We start from the raw sequence: 23,587 nt of genomic DNA, 5'->3' as shown, positions 1-23,587 counted from the left end.
ATCTCATTTCCAAGAGAAACCTGGCATCATAGCAGCAAGTCTGAAATACAAGCTGCATTTTTAAATGACACTGTCGACTAAATAAGGCAGTCATACTCATTCACAACATTTCTCCACCGGTGCTCAATAGTGCATCACATTATTAGCCTGTTTATGAAACGCCCCATCCTGGCTACAGTGAAAGGCTTTTATTCCCACCCAGATGTCGCTGTAGGGAGCTGGGCGCTGTAGTTGGGACAGTACCATGTGCGCTCTCCCTTTTACGCCGCATGCTCAGTGTTTTTTCCACCCCAAGTTTGACCCGGGCCACTATTTCCTCCGCACCGTCACTCTCTATAAAGTGCCCATGCTTCCCCCCACGCAGTCTCTTTCCCCGGCCACAAAACAACCGTGAGTGTCCAACTCACTGTTCCGGAAAAACTTAAAATAAAAATAATATAAAAAATATAAAATCCACAAAATCTTAAAAAGTGCAGATCTACTTAAAGAAATAGAAACCTTTAAAAAAAATAGCAAAATATTATTTAAAAACAAACAAACATCAGGCCTCCGGCTTAACTCGAAGTTGTCGTCTTTTTTAAAGGAAACACTTCAGAAGACACACGTCTTTATCGCGCTGCTTTTTCCAGGTTTGGCATTTTCAAAACGCCCGATCAGCTGTTTGTGCAGCGTGTCTTTAAACCAAAGCGCAGTTTGGATCCGGATTAGAGACCATACCGACATTTTTCTGGCGTTTTTTAAAACGAAGCCTTGCGTTCATCCTCTGAAATCAGCGATATGAACACAGCGACGGGGAGTTATCCGATGGCTTCTCTCTATGTTGGCGACCTGCACCCCGACATCACGGAGGCTATGCTGTACGAGAAATTCAGCCCAGCCGGACCGGTGCTCTCCATTCGGGTCTGCCGAGACATGATCACCCGGCGGTCCCTGGGATACGCTTATGTGAACTTCTCACAGCCGGCTGACGGTAAGCAGGGATGGGATAGCTGTGCTGTGTGAGCACGTTGCCTCCACAAGGCGTGAACATGTTGACATTTTCAGCCTGCCATTGAAACTGTGTACAGAGCCTGAATTAAACGCAAATAAATGTGGTTAATTTTGCAGTGTGAAATGTTCATAGCAGTTCTTTAGACTGTATCAGTTATTTGACCTACATAAGCACGTCCCAGTTCTCGTGTATGGTTGGGAATATAGCAGCCTGTGTGTGTCTCTGATGTAATTCAAGCCCCCAGAACATGCAGAATTTAAACTGTCCTTAAAAGTTGGCCAAAATCAACAAACCATCCCCATAAATCACAGGCCTAGATTTGGGTAAATGGAGTCTTTTCCTACACCTTTTTAAAAACCAAAATGACCCATTTCTGTGCCTATTTAAAGGGCCAATGAGTTGAGTGAAACTAACTCCCATTGCCCTCTGCTGGCATGTTCACTGAAAGCATGAAAGAGACAAGCACAGCTGAGCCCGCTGCACTGCTTGTTGCTTGTTTGTGCTGCTGCTTGTCTGTATATTCACTGCAAATGGAAAAACCTGATCCTGTTTCTATTTGAATTGAATCCCAGCTTTAATAGCTGGGATTAGTTCACTCACACTGTTGGGTTATCTGTTATATCCTCACCACTCAAAGCTGTTAATCTGTCATGATACACAAAAGTGAATGTATATGTAACCGTATCAGCAGTGCTGTTAAGTACCTTTTGTGATAAAACTGTTTCCAGTTACAATGCAGGAGTATCAAAGCACTGAGCAAAGGTAGCAGGTGTTGTGGTTCTTTTTGGGGGTGCGCTGACACTGTTTGTCCTATCAACAAAAAACACCTGTCACAGCTTATCTGCGCTCGAGTTGGTTACCAAAAGCCAAAGTAAATGAGAGGTTACGAGTGGCTCGCTTTCAGGATATCGTTCCGTTACAAACGTGAGAAGAGCCAAAAGTTAGAAGACACCATTTGTTACAAGAGGTGTAGACACCAGGGGGGAGGGGGTGTTGGCTGCTGGGCATTTATATGGAGTCCTGAGCACGTGTCTGTGGGGCAGTAGCTTTGTGCCTGAATAATACAGCTACTAATGCAAAACTATAACAAAGCAGTTGTCAGTAAAGAGCGTTTCATATGAAACAGCGGTCTTCATGCTTCACTGTGTTCCCTGCTGCATTTCTTAATGTCACAGTTGTATCTGTAAACAAACACAAACCCGGGTGTCGCTCTTCTGAGCATTCTTTTTAAACATGTCTCTTCCCCATCAGTGGTAGAGAATGCCCTACTCGCACTCCATGCCAGCACATACCTCTCAGGACCCCTCTCTAAATATAGCTTCCCCCTGTGCAGCCCAAAACGTGCCTGCTCCGTAATGCTTAAATAAAAAGTGGTTAACAATAATGGGTAATTCAAGACCGTTAATGGCTCCATTTTCTCTTCTAAACAACACATCTGATATATGAGGTCAACAGAGGTCACTTTGGCCTTTTTTGAATAAAGTTCCCAACTCTGAACCTTCCTGAAGTCCCGTTTTTTGTTTTTTTTTTTTGACGGTGACCACACATCTTCCCTGAGCGCACAGGTTGTGAAGTACAATTGCAAACCAAACTGCTGATGCCAGCAGACGCAAGGCAGCTCCGCTTTGTTTACCAGACACTTTCAGCTGGAAAGCCGTGTGTGTGTGTGTGTGTGTGTGTGTGTGTGTGTGTGTGTGTGTGTGTGTGTGTGTGTGTGAACAAAAGGACGTTTGGCATGTGCCCACATGGTGTGTGTGTGTGGGGGGGGGGGGTACATTTGTTCGCCTGGGCCTACAGATCACAGAATAAAGGTCAATGCAAACATATTACTGCTCATCTCTACCACATGAGCTGATATTCTGATAGTGTTTAAATGAAGGCCTGCTGCATTGCTAAGTGGCATGTGGCTCAGCAGCATGTGGTTAATCAGAACAGGGAGACATGTGCTCCAAGCTAGCCCACTGCAGCTGCCCCCCCACACTTTTACCAGCTGCTTGCAGAAAGCTCATCAGCCTTATTGTCTGCTGCAGTACCTTCACCCCTTTGAACATGTTAGCGGCCTGTTTTAATGCATTTAAGCAGTTTCTCTCTTTTATTATTATAGTGCATGCATTAAAAATGGCTGCATTATTATTGTTGCATGGTATCAGCAGATAACAGACTGAAGCATGACACATAAAGGTGACTGATATGTTTTCTGACATGTAAATAACCACCAGTGACCTTTCCTGTGACCTCTCTGCTCTTCCTCCGGCAGCTGAAAGAGCCCTGGACACCATGAATTTTGACGTGGTGAAAGGGAAGCCAATCAGAATCATGTGGTCCCAAAGAGATCCCTCCCTCAGGAAGTCGGGTGTGGGCAATGTTTTTATCAAGAACCTCGACAAGTCCATTGACAACAAAGCCCTGTACGACACCTTCTCTGCCTTTGGCAACATCCTCTCCTGCAAGGTACAGTTGACATAACACTGATTTATTTATGTATTAATTTATTTGCTGGTTTGAAATTTAACACATACATAAATAAAGTGATCAAGTTTAACAGAAGCCTTTTAGAGGACAAATGTAAAAAAACAACGCCTCAACTGCTTTTTGCCTCAGTTTCTGTAAAATGCACCAAGTTTGCAACTTTTTGGTAGTTGCACACGTTCAAAACAAGAAAAGGGAACAGGAATGTCCCCACACCTGTTTCTTCATTTGGACCTGTTAGGCCTTTCTTTAGTTTTTCTGGTCTGATGGTGAAGAATAGGTTCTATCCAATATACCCCCATATTGATGTCATAAATTAACTTTTCTCATTGTTGCATATTTTAATGCTTCATGCTATACTTTTGTGGGTGAATAACATGCACCTGAGGGAAAAACCAAAATGAGATGCTTTGGTAAATTATTATTTTGTAAGATTGACAAATTAGCACCTTTAGCACAGAATTCTATTTGATACCATCAACAGTATTGTTTCTCCTCCAACCCAGCATGCTCTGTTGCTTTCCGATGAAGATTGTAATACTTTCCTTAATTACTTTGTAAATAAGGTGATGGACTTGAAATCTAAAATTTCCTCAAGTGCCTCCCCTTATGAAGATACCCCTTGCTGTCCTGGATCATTTACCTCCTTTTTTCCAATCACACTAAATGACTTAATTATAGTTTTAGGTAAAATGAAATCCTCGTCATGCTCTGTAGATATATTACCTCACTCTGTCCTGTCTGGGTCTATCACCAGCATTGGTCCCACATTACTATCCATCATCAACAGTTCACTGAGGCAAGGCTGTGTTCCATCTTATTTTAAACATGCTGAGGTAACTCCTCTGTTAAAAAAACAGAATCTCGATCCTAGCTCTGCTAGTAATTACCGACCTATTTCAAAATTGCCATTTGTCAGTAAATTACTTGAAAAAATTGTTGAAAATCAGTTCAGGTCTCTATTATGTAAATTACAGATTCTTGACCCTTTTCAGTCTGGCTTTCAAAAGCAGCACTCTACAGAGACCGCTCTCTTAAGAGTCTATAATGATCTGTTAATGGCATCTGACGCAGGGAACTGTTCTGTGATCATTTTGCTTGATCTTAGTGCAGCCTTTGACACCATCGACCACAAAATCCTACTTAACAGGCTGAAGGTTTTGGCTGGTGTATCTGGCTCTGCCCTAGACTGGTTTTCTTCCTACTTATCAGACAGGACCTTCTCTGTTAGGACTGATAGGTTCTCCTCTAACACTGCTGCCCTGACCTGTGGTGTCCCACAGGGCTCAGTTTTAGGTCCATTACTATTTTCTTTTTATATGCTTCCTTTAGCTAGTATCATTCAATCTTTTAGCAACCTGTCTTATCATTTTTATGCTGATGACATTCAGCTCCATATGTCCTTTAAGCCTCATCAGCTGGATAGGCTGTCCACCCTAGTCCAGTGCTTAACCCAGGTTTCTGATTGGCTTTCAAGCAACTACCTTGTTCTAAATACTAACAAGACCGAGACCATGATCATAGCTCCTCCTGAGCTACATTCTAAAATCAGTCAGGTTCTTGCCTCTTTCTGTCCATCTGTCAAGTCAAATATTCGAAATCTTGGAGTAATATTTGACTCTTCCCTGGGCTTGACTCTCATGTAAAATCTTTGTCTCGTTCCTGTTTCTATCATTTAAGAAACATATCTAAACTACGACATATGGTTTCCTCAGCTGAACTGGAAAAACTCATTCATGCATTTGTGTCATCACGCTTAGATTACTGTAATTCCCTGTTTACTAGCTTGAATAGATCATCTCTCTCTTGCCTCCAGACAATACAAAACGCAGCAGCCAGATTACTAACTCGCTCTACCAAGCGTGTTCACATCACTCCCATCTTATATTCTTTACATTGGCTCCCAATAGAGTTTAGAATTCGCTTTAAAATTCTTGTTTTAACATACAGAGCACTAAATGGCCAGGCTCCAGATTACTTATCCAAGCTTCTTTTAAAATACACTGCTGCTCGTCATCTCCGCTCACAGACTCAGAGTCTCTTAGTTGTTCCCCGTACACGATTGAAGACAAAAGGGGACAGAGCCTTTCAGTCTGTTGCACCAAGGCTGTGGAACAGTTTACCACTACAATTACGTTTGCTTGACTCTGTGGATTCTTTTAACCCTTGTGTGGTGTTCGTATTTTTGTTACTCAGCCAGTGTTCATGGGTCTGGTGGACCCGCTAGAGTTTTGGCTTTCCAAATTAACACTATCAAACAATTTTATGTTAAATTACTCAACAGATGTTTACTTCATCCCAATTACAAGACATATGAACAGCAAACATGGTTAATTTTTTCCCTTTACCTTTGTTAGATCACATTTATGAATTAATGTGCTTCTCGTTTTTCTTTTATATAAAATGTTATAAATAAATCAGTTATAATCAAGTGGAGTGAGTGGAAAGACACAACACATTTACACGTGAAAAAATAATTAATTGTTTAATTTTTCTTTTGAAAAAAACTGAACACGGGTCTCACAGACCCGAACACCATACAAGGGTTAAAAAACAGTTAAAAACTCTTCTGTTCAAACAAGCCTTTTGTTGATCTACATATTTTATTTTATTTTTTTTACATTATTTACTTTTTATCTTTTACATTGTATATAATGTCTATTGATTTTATTGTTTATTTTAATATTTTAATATTTGTGTACAGCGCTTTGTGATTGCCTGTCTGTGAAAAGCGCTTAATAAATAAAGTTTACTTACTTTACTTACTTACTAGTTATTTATCACACATTAAATTTTATAGCCAGTAAATTATTGTTGTGGATAGGTGACTCCCAGGCAACAAACTAACAAACACCGGGCAACATGATGGTATAATAATAGATCATATGTCATTATATTCAGAGAGGATATATACATTTGATGTTTTTTGTCATAAAATAAGAACGATAAAGTGCCTTTATATGGTGTTAAAGGTGCATAAATATGAAACCTGTGGCAGCTTTAGCTGTTGGTGGGTGGTTGTTAGGCAACGTGATCAAAATATCTGATATAGATAAGAACCTTCAGAGGTCTGAGATGTGCATGTTGGTTGCTGAACTCCTGACAGATTTGGTGTATTTGGTGCAAGATTACTCTTCCTGTGGTGGATGCTCACGTTACACATGAAAAGTGTTTCCAGTAATGACGTCAGTTTATGTACAAATAATCCTTTAAAGCCAAAACCTCAGGATTCACTCCAAATGTTTGATTTCAGATAGTTTATAAGCACCCCTCAAACTTTCTGTTTGTGAAGGTATTCCATTTGGAAAATGGATTTATTGAGGAGATAGACTGGCTTGTTCCAGACAGGCAATCATGCAAAGCTACTCTAGAAAAAAAGCATAATGGATCCTTTTGAGCAATACTTAAACAGTATTGCTGTTTAAGCTTGTAGCCGATAGCAGCAGCCTAGAATCTGTTATTGTATCTTTAAGGGGGAAAAAAAGAAAAGAAAGGAAACTTTAATTAAAAACAGTGAAAAAATATATGAAAAATTACAATTACATTAAAGGAGTTTAACAATAAATCCATTTAAAACAGCAAAACATAATTTCTTCACTGGACACATCCAGAGAAGTGATAAAACCGATTTGAGTCGCCTTACGCCACTCTCCAAATGTCGAACTTGCTTCAAAATGAAAGAACTGCCTTCATTCATAATCGTGTCTATGTGCGTCTCCCTGCACTGTAGGTGGTGTGTGATGAAAACGGCTCCAAGGGGTACGCCTTTGTCCATTTTGAGACCCAGGACGCGGCTGATCGCGCCATCGAGAAGATGAACGGCATGCTTCTGAATGACCGCAAGGTGTGAGTGTCTGATAATCTCTGAACTGGAGGTGTGGATGTTTAATGTTGTTGGAAGACTTTTGAAGAATTTGCCTGAATTTCAAGATGACTTTGATATAATATAAAAGTTATCATGATATTGAAAACCGCAGCTTATGTGCATCAGATCGTGTTGTTTTCTGTGTCTAATGTATAAATCTGACTTGTGTGTTCTACGTTTGTGTTGCGTCAACTGACTTTTTGTGTCTTTTTTTCAGTTGGTGAGCTTGTGTGTGAATAATATGACTAATACACTCATCTCTTACTGCCGCCAGTCTGACGATAGCCTCTAAACTAAGAGACAACAGACTAAAAACCTCTTACCTTTCCTTCCTACCAGTTGCATTTTCTGTTGCCTCAGTTCACTTGCTGGTCACCCATCTTGGAGTGTTTGTGTGTGTGTGTATGACCATGCTTGTGTGTTTTAGTGATGGATCGAATGCAGGAATGCAATACTGGATGGCAGAAGGGGAGAGGTCATCATGGCAAGGTATATAAGATCATTTGGTCCTCCTCAGCTTTCGTTTGTACTGTTCCTCCATCCCTCTCCATCTACCTCCACATCAAGTTTTGGACCAAGAATTAAGATGGTTGCCACTGTGTTGACATATCTGCCTGCGTCTGGTGGTATTAACAGCAGTTGAATGGATTGTACACGTTGTTCACCCCAGGAATGATGAGTCCCATGATGAAACGTAGCTGTGAATTTGTGTTGTGGATGTTGTCCCTGTTCTTGTGTTTGCGGGGTTAGGTTTTTGCTGATCATTCTTAACGTGGAACCCCGGACAGCCAGTGTTTTTGTAGACTGGAAAGTGGAAGTCAAAAGAGATGGAGTCTGGTTTGTTGTTTTTTGCTTTTTTCTCTTTTGTCAAGCCTGTTTTCCAAGAGTGTGCCTGTGCTACTCTCCCTCTGTCTTCAGGTTTGTGGGTCGTTTCAAATCTCGCAAAGAACGGGAGGCTGAACTCGGTGCCAAAGCTAAGGAGTTTACTAACGTTTACATCAAGAACTTTGGGGACGACATGGATGATGAACGCCTGAAGGAGATTTTTGACAAATACGGTAAATCTAAATTTGTTTCCTGATCATTTCCAGATGAAGAGCTGCAGCATTTGCAGCGCTCCTGCTACTTTTAGATCGCTCTGACCACTGGTACTTGCAGTTTCACTGTAGACCTGAAACTTGGAAGGACTGCAAAACAAAACTTCTGTGTCAAAACTGCTCATCCTTCTTGATTAGGATCATTATGAGCAGTAGCGCAAGCCTGAAGGTGGTGCATCTGATTAGTGGGGCACTGAGGAGCATGCGCATCGTGTACTGTGAATTTGTCCTCCAGGGGAAGACCTGGGAGTGATCAATCAACCAAAAAGACCTAAAGTGTGGTTTATTGCTCCACAGTCTTTCCAGACTTGGCTCCCTTTGACTTTGACCTCTCACCCAGAAGTAAATCCAACTTGAAGGGTCACTGTTTGGAAATAGTAAAGATAATCCAGTGCACACTGCAGATGCAGAAATCCAGAACAGAACTTCCTGGGGGGGGGGCAGATCTGGTCTTGGCCGGTGCACTGGGAGCAATTTGTGAATTGTACTTTTAATGGATGAAGTTGAAAAATGTTGTGCTTCACTGATATTCCTGTGCAGCCACATTGTTTCATTTTCCATCCACTTTTTTTGGCCTTTGCAGGTAAAACACTCAGTGTGAAGGTGATGACAGACCCCAGCGGCAAATCCAGAGGGTTTGGATTTGTTAGTTACGAAAAACATGAGGATGCCAACAAGGTACTTTGTACTTTTGGAAATGTGTCAAGTGTGCGTTTGTCTGTTTTCTCTGACAAATGTGGCTTCATTTTAAGGCTGTAGAGGAGATGAATGGCACTGAACTCAACGGCAAGACTGTGTTCGTGGGCCGAGCTCAGAAGAAAATGGAGAGGCAGGCGGAGCTGAAGAGGAAGTTTGAGCAGCTGAAACAAGAGAGGATCAGTCGTTATCAGGTCTGCCGAAACTACTGGTTGTCTGTCAAAATAAAAATCAATTAATTTTATAAACATTTATATTTCAATGTCAGTAAGTAAGCTGATGGTTCTGGATAAATCGTACCTTTTGTTTCAGGGAGTTAATCTTTATATTAAAAACTTGGATGACACAATAGATGATGAGAAACTGCGCAAGGAGTTCTCTCCATTTGGCTCAATTACAAGTGCTAAGGTAAAAATGGCTCAATACACTGAATAAATAAGAGACTTCAACACATAAGTTACCTCCGCTGTCTGTATTTTAGGTGATGCTAGAGGAGGGGCGCTCCAAGGGCTTTGGCTTTGTCTGCTTTTCCTCCCCTGAAGAGGCTACCAAGGCTGTGACTGAAATGAACGGGCGTATTGTTGGCTCTAAACCTCTCTACGTGGCTCTTGCTCAGCGCAAAGAGGAGCGCAAAGCCCATCTCACCAACCAGTACATGCAGCGAATAGCTGGCATGAGAGCCATGCCAGCTAATGCCATCATTAATCAGTTCCAGCCCACTAGTGGATACTTCATGCCAGCTGTGCCGCAGGTGTGAGAATCAAATTCAGGCTTGATGTGCATTTTAAAACTGATTGTATTACTGTGTTTAATATGAAAGGGCTATATTACAATCACAAATGCACAGATGCTTTTCACCTTCTTTGTTCAACTTTACTATTTTTGTTTAGAGCTGTAGTGCAGGTGTTATTGTGAAAAAGCTCCAAAAAGTGATTTCAGTCATGACCACTTGGTTAAAAGATGACTTCTTTTGCAAAAACAAAGAAAAGACAGAAGCTGGATGAGCAGCAGCGACACCTGTTACAGGACAGAGCAGGTAGTAATGCCATGCAAAGTGGAGATCGGTTGCAAAGTGCATTGCAGAAGCAGCAGCAACTTAATTCTTCTCCCCTTGAAAGCCTACAAGTAGGAACGCATGCATGTTCAGGGTGGTTTCTGTCATATTTCAGGCCTGCTTGAAGAACAAAATGACTGGGTGTGCATCAGAGGTTAGTGAGGGTGGTCTCTGGCTATGAAGCTATCCTTGGAAAAACTCAGAAACTATTCTAATGGTCGTCCCACCGCATTTTTATTGATATATACTGAGGTGTCAAAACTGATCATTGAGGGTGCTGGGGTGTCCTCGAATGTCGTTTTTATGGGGGAAAGAGTTGATTTATGAGGACTAGCTACTACGGCCTGAGGCTGGGCTCAACATGGAGAGAGTATGGTGCTGTCAGGGTTGTTCTGATTGTCTCCAAGGACCCAAAATAATAAGTTTGTATTGATCACACATTTGACTTTCTTGCATTCATCAGGCTCAGAATAGGACTACATACTATGCACCCAATCAGATCGCTCAAATGCGACCAAATCCCCGATGGCAGCAACAAGGTGGACGAGGTCAAGGTGAGCCTGTGGACCATGATGGAGCACATGTCTGTGATATATTGAACATTATGCCCATACTCACATTGTTTTTATCTGTTCTTTCATCACTTCCAGGGGGTTTCCAAGCAATGCCCAGCTCGCTGCGTCAGCCAGGGCCCCGTGCCAACCTCAGACACATGAGTCCTAGCAGCAGCACACAAGGCCCACGAGGTGCATTCACAAAAAAATAGCATCAATTCGTTGACTGTGGGTTTGGAATTTGAAATCAATGATATTGATGTTATACAAATGTTTTCCGTGTTATTAAAACTGTAATTTCTTCCTCGTGGTTGCTAGCTGGTGGTCAGAGCATGGGTCCTCGTCCTTCAGTTGGAGTCCCCGGTCCTCGGGCCATGCCTCCTTACAAATACGCCACTGGTGTCCGTAACCCCAACCCCCAGGTGGTGCAACCTATTGCCTTACAGCAGGTATCACATTAACTTCTCCCACATTAAGCATCCAAATGTTGACACATTGTTCCTCATTAAGTCTTAACTGTGCCTTCCAGACTCAGCCAGCTGTGCACGTTCAGGGCCAAGAGCCCCTCACGGCCTCCATGCTGGCTGCTGCACCTCCTCAGGAGCAGAAACAGATGCTGGGTAAGACTGACAGATACAAACAAATGCTGTTCAGGGTTTTGGTTTTTGGGCAAATTTATACTCACTCACAATTTTTTTTTTTTTTTTTTTTTTTTCCCTCCGTAGGGGAGCGTCTGTTCCCACTGATTCAGGCCATGCATGCCAACCTAGCAGGAAAGATCACTGGCATGTTGCTGGAGATCGACAACTCTGAATTACTACACATGCTTGAGTCCCATGAGTCTCTACGTTCAAAGGTACCTCGCTACCTCAAGCACACTGAATAGTCCTGTATCCATTTTCTAAGCTGCGTCATGCTCATGTTTGTGTTTGTACAGGTAGAAGAAGCTGTTGCAGTTCTACAGGCTCACCAGGCGAAGAAAGACGCCACCCAGAAAGTAGGTGGCATGGCTCCTACTGCTGCTGCTGCCACATCCTGAAGACTCTGAGCTATTCTAACTTGGTATGGAAATCCATGTTTAGTCAAGCTAATCAATCAGGTTCATTAGGCTATAATAAAGATTGTGCGGCACTAATGGGAAGACATTGTGTTGTTTCAGAGCATAGAAAACTGAGAGGAGATGGGAAGAGACGCACTACGCTGGAAAGCCCAGAGTCTTCTGAACAATCGCACAAAAACAAAAATCAAGAAAAAAAAGGAAAACATTATTTTAAATGTACACTTTGAAAAAATATTACATAATGCATAATTTTGTAGTTCTGTAATACTTTTAACGCTGCACGCCAGATGCAGTGATGCAAATGAATCTTGAACAAAGGCCCTTTATTTTGTGGCAAAGGAGAGGAAGTAAAAAGAGCCTTGTTCTCTGTCTTTGCTTGAAAGCTTCATGTTGGTGTGAGATGACTCCTCCATCCTAACACGTTATCAATGGGTGTGTGGTAATTTCAATAAAGGGATGATATGTCCAGGCGACTCACCTTGTGTTATTTTAATTGAGAAGGAAAGTGTGCAGAAGCGGAGAAGCATATCAAGTAATCTGTGAAACGTGATGGAGGTAATGTTATGGCACGAGCAGTGGAACTGGACCACCAGCTTTAATGATCATGTGACTGTTGATGGAAGCAGCAGGATGTGATGTGGAGTGTGCAGAGCTATAGACTCTGCTCAGGTTCAGACAACTGTAATAAAGCCGCACAGAGAGCACTACAACGTGCAAATGGAGAATTACACAGCTGCAAAAGCAAGAGTTTACTCCAGGTAAATAAATCTAGATAATCTTCAGTGGCCAAGTCAGGCATCTGATCTCAGCCCAATAGAGCAGCCTTTTCTCATTACTGAAGATAAAACTGAAGGCACAGACCCACAAACCAAGCAGCAACTGAAGGTGACTGCAGTGACAGCCTGGCCGAGCATCTCAAGTGATGAAACGAAGCACCCGATGATATTCATGGGCTCTAGTCTTTCAGCAGTCATTGATTTTTCATCCAAATATTAAAAACAAGAAAAATTATTAAGTTAATTTGTCCAGCTGCTATTAAACCTCTGAAAATGGGGAACTATGTTTTTAAAAATGGTTAAAGTCACTCCAGTCACATCTTGACTGTTTGACATAAAATCCATGGTGGTGGTGTGCAGAGGCAAAATTGCAAAGCCTGTTATTGACCAAACACACTTAAGTGTGTGTCTGATAAACACTTTGGTACAAAGTAATACTGAAACATGATAACGTACTTATAAGTTGTGTTTGGTGTTATTTAGGGTGTTTCTTTTTTAGCATTTAATCAAAAAGAAGGAAAAAAGTTAGGAAACGTTTCCCTATATTCAAATGATCCAGTGTGGAAACTGTCAAAGTGGCTTTGCAGTGCTTACACATTACTTCTGAAAATGCAAATTTTGCAAAGAATTAAAAGGTTGTAGTAAAATGTTAAACTCTATCTTTAGCTTGTCCTATTAACAGTTTTGAGGAATTGTGAAGTTTGCAATTGTTTTCTACTATTTGTGATTAATTTCTCTGACGGATTAAAGGACTGGTTTCAGGCAGAGAGAAAATATTTGATTTAGGAGAGACATGTGGAAATTAGTTTGACTCTATTAAAAGTTAATAAAGAGAAAACAGGAGCCTTTACGAATTTTATGCCCAAAGTAATGGAAACTCTAGGTCCTCCTGCCATTTTTGCTAAGTCTTCTATTGGAAACCTCGGAGTATGTTTTAACTCTGCCTTCACGTTGGATGCTGCCATTAAATTTCTGCTTTGCTCTTGTTTTTGCCACTAAGCAATCTTACCAAGTTATGCTCCATTGTTTTTACACTGTGAACTGTAAGTTGTTGCTCGTGCCTTTATTTAATCAAATCTGTACCCACATCAAATGATTTTATTTTTGGCTTACTAACATGGAAGCTTGCCTGTAAGGGTTTCTTCACTTGTTTCGAGGAACCCAGTGATAAAATGGTTTAACATCTTCCCTCTACACCAATTTAAAGTGGCAGTTTAAAGAGAAACAAAAAAGTAATCCATGGCAATGTAACTATGATTTAATGGCACTTTTCAAGTGTGACCCAGGTGCTCTGAACGGATAATTGGAGGTGAGCTTCCCTCCCTCCAAGACATCTACAGGAAGCGGTGCCTGAGGAAAGCGGGGAGGATCATCAAGGACTCCAGTCACCCCAGCCATAAACTGTTCAGACTGCTTCCATCAGGAAGGAGGTTCTGCAGCATCCGGTCCCGTACCAGCAGACTGAGAGACAGCTTTTTCCATCAGGCCATCAGACTGCTGAACACGTCATAGACACCTCAGCTTCACTACTGGAACTTCAACATTATGCACTCCACACTGTATATAAATGCCACTTGTTTTGCACATATTCAACTCTGTATATTTTATATATTTTATTATTATTATTATTATTATTATTTTATTTTATTTTTTTACTATTTAATTTGTAAAAATGTGTATACACACACACACACACACACACACACACACACACACACACACACACACACACACACGTAGGAAAATATTTAGTATACACATCCAGAAATGCATACACTATTATATATTGTACATATATTTATTAGTTTCAGGTTGGCCATTCTTGTATTTTGCTCGTTTGTGTTGTTGTGTTTGCACATCTCTGTTGCTTGTGGGGCTCGCACACAAGAATTTCACTCGCATGTGCTGTGCCAGTGTGCCTGCACATGTGATGTGACAATAAAAAAGTGATTTGATTTGATTTGATTTAATAAAAGTTACTTATTTCCTGTAATTTGATTACATAGGCTTGATAACTAAGCGGGACGGTCTTGGACAAAAATAGATTAATTTAAAAAAAATCAAAGCAAAGATCAGATTGCATCGTGGCTTTAAAACTACAAATATTTAAATCCAAATTGAAGTAAAATTCAGAGTTTATTGTAATAATGGGAGATTCCTCCGACAGGGGGCGGTAGAGTTCAGTAATCCGAGGCTGCCTGTTTTAGTTCTGGTTCTCTCCACCAATAGGAAGCTGCTGGGTTCAAAGTTGAAGGGTTAAATCCAATATGGCGGCTAACAAGCGGGTGTTGTATGTGGGTACGTTATGGCCGTTTTTGTTAAATTTTCGCTGTTTGAGTGTATGTAGCTTACGAGTTTACGACTGTATTATAAATCTGTATCGTAACAGTAATTCTGCGCATGTCAGGAACACGACAAAGACGCGCGAAAGCGAAGTTTAGCCCGAAAAATGAGCTCACGTTTAACCCGGCATGTAAATACTGTCCGTTATCCCAGCTCTCTACACTGTATTTGTTGAAAGTGTTTTTCCCTTTTTTGGAATGCGGATCTTAAAAATGCGTGTTTACGTCAGGTGGTTTAGCAGAAGAGGTGGATGAGAAGGTGCTCCATGCTGCCTTTATTCCCTTTGGAGACATCATCGACATCCAGATCCCGCTGGACTATGAAACGGGTAAGATCAGGACCGTTTTAACCACGATTAACAATAAACCCTGCAGCAGCACAAGATGAAAGTGTTGGCTTTGTCTTGTGCTTTACATTTTCAGAGAAGCACAGAGGTTTTGCATTCATCGAATTTGAGCTTGCAGAGGTGAGTCCGGCGTATACAGCCTACAGTGTGCTAATATTAGCCTATTAACGGTATTATGTAAATGATACAGCAGTGGAACAAGTATCGTTGGGTCATTCTATGTCAGGTCAGATTTTCCTGAAAAAAAATTCCAGGCAAAAATTTCTTTTTAATAATGATTATGCAAAATGTCAGGTCCCTGCTGTCATTAAAAATCTTACTAAAAATACTTAATGGGGATGAAGATAGGCAGCTGTTTGGATATTCCTCCGATATCATTTAAAAAACCTGTTATCTACAAAGCTAGATAACAGTCATGTCCTGGTGCTTTATATGCTGTGAGTTATGATAGAAACAAATAAAACACTGCTACTTTTTTTTTCCTCCTGGGTCCTTGTGCTTGTATGATCAGTTTTTTTAAGGGTCAAACATACTTGTCCCTCCAGTTCTTCCACTTCTTTGTACATTCTCTCACATCCACTCTGATAGTTTCAGCCATCATCCTCCAGGAATTTGCTTGACGGCGGCAGGCCACTCACAGTAGCTGTGGGCTGCATCGACCCCACATGTAGTTAGATTTTGTGGGAGCTGGACATCATGTTATGCTGTAGGTTAGGATGTAGGGTTTCAAAGGGGTTTGCAGTTATAATATTTCTCACTGAAGCATAAATCCCCAGTAAGGCACATAGTATCTTTAAGGCCAGGGTTCACATTAGGTGAATGGTTTTACACATATTACAAAAACACCTTTTCATTCATCTCGAGTGTGTAATTCCACAGGTATGACACTACCTACCAAATCCAAGTCATCGCTTTTAGGAAGAGGAAGTTTGTGTTCATATTATATCAAAAAAGTTTGATGTTCTCTCTCGTTTTTGAAATATCCATCTTTTTTTGTTGTTGTTGTTTTAATTTGATGAACTGAGGTAAAATGACCCAATCACAGATTATTTTATGCACATGATGATCTTGCTCTGTATACTTTTATTTAAATTAAAAATGACAATGTATTAAATCTTAATATGATCTTCCACTTCCTTGTTGAAGTAGTTTTGTTTGTTCTCTGGCGTGGCATCATCACTTAGTATTAACTTGGGTATTAGTCAGTAATTAGCGTTCATCTGCATCTTGCCGTTTTAAGAGCTGGGAATTTACCAAAGTGAGTCATTTGAATGGTTATTGGTGACTTCAGGAGAAACATATTTCTGTCCTCATAACCTATTTACGGCTTCTTTCTCATCTTCTGCAGGATGCTGCAGCAGCTATTGATAACATGGTAAGTTTCTCATATAACTGCTAGACCAGAGACGTTATTCCCATTGAATAGCCAAAAAACAGCATCAAAAGAACCCTTTTACCTGTCCGGGGTGTACCCCGCCTCCCGCCCTATGACAACGGGGATAGTCCCCAACCCCACCACGACCCTAAATATTAGAAAGTCGTGGCACATGATTGAAAACACAGCAGTCACCTGATCATTTGTTTTCATTAAGTGTCATAAAGGACAGTCTAGTGTATCATCTGCTAAATTAGGTATTAAAGGAAGCACTGAAGCAGGTTTCCTTAGTAGTCTGAGATCTGGAGCAGCTCTTAGTATGGTTGTTATGCAGACACTCACAGATAACGTCACTCTGTTAAAAACCTTAATCTGCTTGATTATTGTTAAAATGTTTTTTTTATCCCTCTAGAATGAGTCTGAACTTTTTGGAAGGACTGTCCGCGTCAATATTGCCAAACCCATGAGAATCAAAGAAGGTTCTTCTCGACCAGGTGAATAACAAACATTTCATACATTTTGTTTGTCTCTTTAAAAAAAACAATAGCGGTTCAAACTTTAAGTCTTCCTTTCCTGCAGTGTGGTCGGATGATGACTGGTTGAAAAAGTTTTCTGGGAAGACCGTTGAAGAAGCTGAGGCAGAGGCAGCAGCTGGAGAAACACCCCAAACTACAGCTCAGGAGGTGAGAGGATTTCACTTCTAATCTGTGTCTCTGTGAGGTCTTCCCTTTATAAATCTGTTAAGATGTGAGGCGGTAATTTGTTCTTGCAGGGTGAGCCTCCGGCTAAAAAGGGCAGAGTAAATCCTCAGGTCTACATGGACATAAAGATCGGCAACAAGCCAGCAGGGAGACTGCGCTTCCTGCTCCGGGCTGACATTGTTCCCATGACAGCAGGTGTGTATGTGTATATGCTACAAATCCCAAATTTTTCCTCTTTTTTTGAACTGGTCTCCATGTGTGTAGAAAGAAACCTGTGTTATCTGTTAGAACAACTCTTCTCTTTAATTTTAGAGAACTTCCGCTGCTTGTGCACTCACGAAAAGGGCTTCGGCTACAAGGGCAGCAGCTTCCACCGCATCATCCCTCAGTTTATGTGCCAAGGAGGCGACTTCACCAACCACAACGGCACCGGCGGGAAGTCCATCTATGGCCGGAAGTTTGATGATGAAAACTTTGTCCTTAAACACACAGCTCCAGGTGAGCAGTCGTTTATACTGTTCTGAGAAGGTGCAGTGAAGCATGTCAACAAGGCTCCTGGTTTTTAGCTGATTCAATTCAATTCAATTTCTTTATTGTCCCACAAGGGGAAATTAGTTTAGCAGCAGGATATAAATAAACAGAACAATACTATAAAATAATAATGACAATAATAGTGATAGAAAGTCCAAGGACAGTTATTTGCCATTGAGGAGAGAAGATGCAGTGGGGATAAAAGAGACCTGGAGTCCTTTAGTCCTCCTCGGAGGTACTCTAAAACGACGGCCGGAAAGCAACAACTCAAACTCACTGTGAAGTGGTTGGTTCAAACAATTAATAATAGAATGAGCCTTTCTAAGCACATTTCTATTGTAAATGGCCAAAAGTCCATCTTGCCAGCGCCCTGAAATTTTGCTAGCAGTTTTTACCAGAAGTCCCAACCGATTCTTATTCTTCACCGTCAGGTTACCAAACCAGGCAGCGATACAAAAAGACATCACAGATTTGATAAAACTTCTATAAAACAAAGACAACATCTCGGATGAGACATTAAAAGATCTCATTTTCCTTAAAAAGAACAGTCTTTGTTGAACTTTTTTAGTAGTGGCATCAGCATGAGATTCAAAACACAGTTTATGGTCAAGTACCACACCTAGATATTTATAACTCTCAACGATCCCAATAACGGCAGTTTTAATGATAGTGGGTGATGAGCTATAAGAGGACTTCCTAAAATCAATAATCATGTCTTTAGTTTTTGACATATTAAGTGACAGGAAGGACTCATCACACCAATTCACAAAATCATCTACAACCTGTCCATGGCCTGACTCGTCCCCCACTAGAAGACTGACGATCACTGTGTCGTCAGCAAACTTCAGGATATGTCTGTTCGTGAAATTGCTGCGACACTCATTCGTGTACAGAATGAACAGAAGGGGAGAGAGGCAGCAACCCTGGGATGATCCAGTAGAGGAGGAGAGCACATCAGAAAAGACATGATTTACCCTCACGCATTGTGACCTATTAGTCAGAAAGTCTGTCACCCAGCCGACCAGACTAGTGTCAAGCTTGAAATGATTGTAAAGCCTGTCAGCAAGTAAGAGGGGTTGAATTGTATTAAATGCTGATGAAAAGTCAGCAAATAATAATCTTGCATGGGTGTGAGGGGCCTCAAGATGCTTATACAAGAGATGCAGGAGTGTGACAACAGCATCCTCCACACCTCTTCCTGCTCTATAGGCGAACTGGAAGGGGTCAAGATGGTGTTCAACCTGCATTAAAATCTCCTTCTTAATTATCTTCTCAAATGTCTTCATCACTAAAGAAGTCAGAGCCACAGGCCTAAAATCATTCAGTGCCTTAGGAGAACTGCCCTTAGCAACAGGAACAATCATAGCATGTTTCCAAATCTTAGGTACCGTCTGTAGCTCTAAAGAAAGTGAGAAGATATAGTGAAAAATCCCACTCAGCTGATCAGCACAAGTTCTCAGTACCTGTCCACAGATGTTGTCAGGTCCAGGACTCTTGCTTTTAGTGTGTCTAAAAAGATTATCTACCCCCCTCTCATCAATACAAATTGATGGGGGAGTGATAGTCTTTTCCCTCAGTGTGCTGGTCTGCCTAGAACAGTCAAAGTTCTCAAAACGAAGGTAAAAACTGTTAAGACTGTCTGCCAGATGTTTGTCAGAGGTAAACCCCTCTAAGGTAATATTACTTTTACCTTTCGTGTGTAGCCCTGCCATTGTTTTCATACCAAGCCAAGCTCTTTTGAGGTTGTTACTGCTGAGTTCTGCCTCAATCTTATTTCTATACCTCATCTTGGCAATCTTTATTGCAGCCCTCACCTCCTTCCTTAATATTCTCATAGTGGGAACGTCTCCCTCGTTGAAAGCAATTTTCCTTTTAAGAATCAGATCCTTAATATCTTTAGAGAGCCACGGTTTGTTATTAGGGAAAGTCTTAAATTCTCTGACTGGAACCACAGAGTCTTTGCAAAAAGAGATGTAGCTACACACCACATCGGTGAGTTCATCCAAATCAGAAGTGCTCTCTTGAAACAAGGACCAGTCGGTGCAATCAAAACACCCCTGAAGGGCAACACAACTGTCTTTTGTTCAGACATTAGTCCGCTTCACACAGGCCTTCTCCCTCCTAATCACAGATCTGTAAGCAGGGAGGAGATGAATAACATTGTGATCCGAAGAACCTAGCGCAGGTCCGGCCACAGACTTATATGCCCCCTTAATTGGTCCATAACACAAATCCAGCGTTTTGTTATTCCTTGTAGGACAAGTGACATATTGAAAGAAATTGTTCAGTGATTTCTTAAGATTACAATTGTTAAAATCACCAAGAATAAAATTAGGAGCATCCGGTGAGAGTCTCCAGATTTGTTAACACTGGAAAAATGGGTCTTTCAGTGTGAATCATTTCTTTTGTGATTTACGTCAGAAGCGCAACAAAAGACAAAGGTGTGTTGGCTCGTACTTCCTGTTCCTACGACCAGATTGGACACGCCAGCATTTTTGTTTCAAACCTGTGATTGCTAAAGCGTTGAAAAGCAACGTGGCATGACTGAAGAGCTGTTGCTGACATTTGGAATTCTTTGCATATGTAGCTGAAAACTCGTAAATCAAGTGAGGAAACACAAATAACTCGCTGACAGACTTGTGTCAAGAATTCAGTCACAGGTTAGCGAGTGTAACAGATCAGTCCATCCTCCAATCGCATTCACACGAGTCAAACAAGTGGGATTTTTCATGACAAACTTACTTTTCTCACCACTTTTCTCATACCATCGTAACTAAGAGCTGCTATAATAATCTTTTTATCTGACTTTTAATTAACACTTATTTAAACTAACACTACTGTCAATTACTATTTAACATAAATGGCACTAAGTGTAATTCTGGCACTTCAGGATTATTAGCCTGAAAACTACAGTAATGCCTTAACGAAGAATGAACCTTACTGGTGGATTTTTTGAACTTTACTGACGCAAAGGCTTTTTTAAAATTAGCGTTATAGATGAAATTGAGTTCTTTTTAAAGTAGTTTGCAGGCTACATGATTAACTATGTAGGCACAACCCACTCAACAAACTGACTAAAGGAAAGTAAATACTGGAATAGCTCACAGTTTGCAGTAACAAATCCTACATGGAAGACTCATCTCAGTGACAAACTCGATCTGTGATCACTTGAAACCTGGCAGGTGTGTTACTGTAATATTCGTAGTGCCACTTCTAATCTATAACTTTTTGTTACCTGCTGAGAGGCTAAAAATGTAACTTCAAGAGTCTTATATTTTTATTAGCGTGTTAACGTGCGCATTCCCTGTCATAACACAAAGAACGTTACCCAGCTATCATGGTGCTCTAGGTTTTTGTTTGGGTTATCAGCACTGCTATATGTAGGCAGGTTCTGCACAGAAGGCATGATTTTAGACTCATGACATAGAGATGACTGATAAATCATAATTTCTTCATCATTGTTATATGAACGTGCAGAACGAACATTGCAAAATCCACAGTGAATAAGAAAAGCTATTTTATTTACTCGTGGCATGTATTTACCCTCAGATTTTTGACCTCAGTAAAAGCATGTTTGAATTCTTTTACTTTTGTTGATTGAGTGGATCGAGGCTATTCAGCGTTTGGTGCTTATGCGAGCAGACTGGACCTGATAAAGAAGAACAATAGGCCTGTATAGCTAATACACACGTTTTATCATTGCAATACTGGTAATGTTATCACAGACTTTGTGCAGACATATTGTAACAACATATTTTCCACATTCAGTTGAATGTGGTGGGTGGCATGGTGGTTAGCACTGTTGCCGCACAGCAAGAAGGTCCTGAGTTCAATTCCACCATCAGGCCGGGGACTTTCTGTGTGGAGTTTGTATGTTCTCCCCGTGTTTGCGTGGGTTCTCTCTGGGTACTCAGGCTTCCTCCCACCAAAGACATGCACTTATTGGGGATAGGTTAATTGATTAATTTAAATTGCCCAAAGGTGTGAATGTGAGTGCGAATGGTTGTCTGTCCCTGTGTGTTAGCCCTGCGACAGCTGGGATAGGCTCCCGTGACCCTGAAAAAGGACAAGCGGAAGCGAATGGATGGAAAGAGTTGAAGCTAGTTTTATTGAAATGCTGCCAATTCACTAAAGCAGATCGTTTATGGTCTACGGTATTTGATCTAAACCCCCAAAATCTGATGATCCCCTATGTGCAGCACCTGATGAAAGTGGAAAGGAATAACTACTTTTTAATAGGAAGCAACCTCGAGCAGAACTAGACTCAGGCAGGGCTGACTGACTAACTGTTGTCTCCTATGCACACAGGGCAACTCTCCATGGCGAACTCTGGGTCAAACACAAACGGCTCTCAGTTCTTCCTCACCACTGACAAAACGGACTGGTTGGATGGCAAACATGTGGTGTTTGGAGAGCTGGTGGAGGGGATGGATGTACTCAGGGCAATGGAGGTAAGGGTCAAAGCTGCAGTAGGAGTTTTCTTTATAATGGTGTTGGCTGTTTCACTTTGTAAAGGTTTTTGTTAAGAAAAAACTGTTCTTTTTCAATATACACCAGTATTTGTGCTCCATAAACCTGGGAATGCACCGGATGGGTGCACAGACCTCTCCAGCACAGTTTTGTTTCGCCTTTTCACGCCTTCATTTTGCATCTGGAGCGTTTCAGTGGTGGACCTTCTGTTTAGAAAATTCTCAGGAACAGCCCAGGTTGTGCAGCTTGGAGACAAAGTTAAGGAAGCGATGCTGAGATGTTTTGGACATGTGCAGAAGAGAGATGGTGGAGAGCAAAGGATGTTGAATATGGGGGTGGAATGTTCAGTATACTAGTATAAAAGCTCTCACAACATTCAGAACAGAATCGGACAACAACGCTTTCAAACGCGTGGCTCCCTGTTTCTGGAATGATCTGCAGAGACAGCTTGGACTACTGTGGCCCTGTAGATGTCACTTTTAAATCGTGGCTCAAGAGTTGGGAGTTCGCCTTGTAATCGGAAGGTTGCCGGTTCAAGTCCCGGCTTGGACACTCTCGGTCGTTGTGTCCTTGGGCAAGACACTTCACCCGTTGCTTACTGGTGGTGGTCAGAGGGCCCGGTGGCACCAGTGTCCGGCAGTCTCGCCTCTGTCAGTGCACCCCAGGGTGGCTGTGGCTACAATGTAGCTGCCATCACCAGTGTGTGAATGGCTGGATGACTGAATGTGTGAAGCACTTTGGGGTCCTTAGGGACTAGTAAAGCGCTATACAAATACAGGCCATTTACCATTTAAAGGACTGACAGTGAACGATCGTGTCATGTCAGATAACTTGTTGTTGTTTTCTCTCTGCAGGCTCAGGGAACCAAAGACGGAAAGCCGAAGCAGAAAGTGATCATCTCGGACTGTGGAGAGTATGTGTGAATAAAAAGCACTGTGTGTGTGTGTGTGCGTGTGTGTGTGTGTAAGCGGCACATGTCTGAGAGCAAGATGACCTTTTGCTGTTTTGTACTTTGAAACCAGATCTTCTGCCATGTAAATATTTCAATAAACTCATTTTATAATGAAACATGTTTCTTTGATTGTCTTATCTGCTTACCTATTCAAAGCTCCACAGTGAAGGCCATTTTTTGCACATATTTACTGTTGTATGGTTTTGCAAGGTTACAGGGACCTAATATGCTTCGTAATTTTATTCTTGCATGATTCAAATAATCCCAATTAATCTTAACCTGGGTTTTAGTGCAACTCACTTAAAGA

General features: G+C 41.4%; 2 protein-coding genes across 3 annotated transcripts; both read left to right on the top strand.

The window, feature by feature from the left end:
* Positions 1 to 349: 349 nt before the first annotated feature.
* On the top strand, positions 350 to 12,252 carry pabpc4 (poly(A) binding protein, cytoplasmic 4 (inducible form)). Its single transcript, XM_085391142.1, has 15 exons — positions 350 to 970; positions 3,249 to 3,442; positions 7,191 to 7,306; positions 8,244 to 8,383; positions 9,006 to 9,100; positions 9,175 to 9,312; positions 9,431 to 9,526; positions 9,600 to 9,869; positions 10,636 to 10,726; positions 10,823 to 10,918; positions 11,045 to 11,175; positions 11,256 to 11,346; positions 11,452 to 11,582; positions 11,664 to 11,788; positions 11,886 to 12,252. Exons 1-14 carry the CDS (start codon positions 778 to 780, stop codon positions 11,763 to 11,765), a joined length of 1,884 nt encoding a protein of 627 aa, XP_085247268.1. The 5' UTR covers positions 350 to 777; the 3' UTR covers positions 11,766 to 11,788; positions 11,886 to 12,252.
* Positions 12,253 to 14,790: 2,538 nt separating this feature from the next.
* On the top strand, positions 14,791 to 23,396 carry ppie (peptidylprolyl isomerase E (cyclophilin E)). 2 transcript variants are annotated; one of them, XM_085390721.1, is made up of 10 exons: positions 14,791 to 14,860; positions 15,135 to 15,233; positions 15,328 to 15,371; positions 16,600 to 16,626; positions 17,039 to 17,120; positions 17,206 to 17,309; positions 17,399 to 17,522; positions 17,640 to 17,825; positions 22,167 to 22,309; positions 23,183 to 23,396. In XM_085390721.1, the coding sequence occupies exons 1-10, from the start codon at positions 14,830 to 14,832 to the stop codon at positions 23,249 to 23,251; spliced, it is 909 nt and encodes a 302-aa protein (XP_085246847.1). In that variant the 5' UTR covers positions 14,791 to 14,829; the 3' UTR covers positions 23,252 to 23,396. The 2 variants fall into 2 exon arrangements, with proteins under 2 accessions (XP_085246847.1, XP_085246848.1); XM_085390722.1 differs by lacking the exon at positions 14,791 to 14,860 and adding an exon at positions 14,948 to 15,035.
* The last annotated feature ends 191 nt before the right edge of the window (positions 23,397 to 23,587 follow it).

Source organism: Rhamphochromis longiceps, linkage group LG19 (assembly GCF_057381845.1).
Source record: "Rhamphochromis longiceps isolate RC_006_pf linkage group LG19, R_longiceps_female_GT1.1, whole genome shotgun sequence".
NCBI classification, from domain to species: domain Eukaryota; kingdom Metazoa; phylum Chordata; class Actinopteri; order Cichliformes; family Cichlidae; genus Rhamphochromis; species Rhamphochromis longiceps.
The sequence above is the reverse complement of the archived record's forward strand: the minus strand, read 5'-3'. Positions and strand labels throughout refer to the sequence as shown.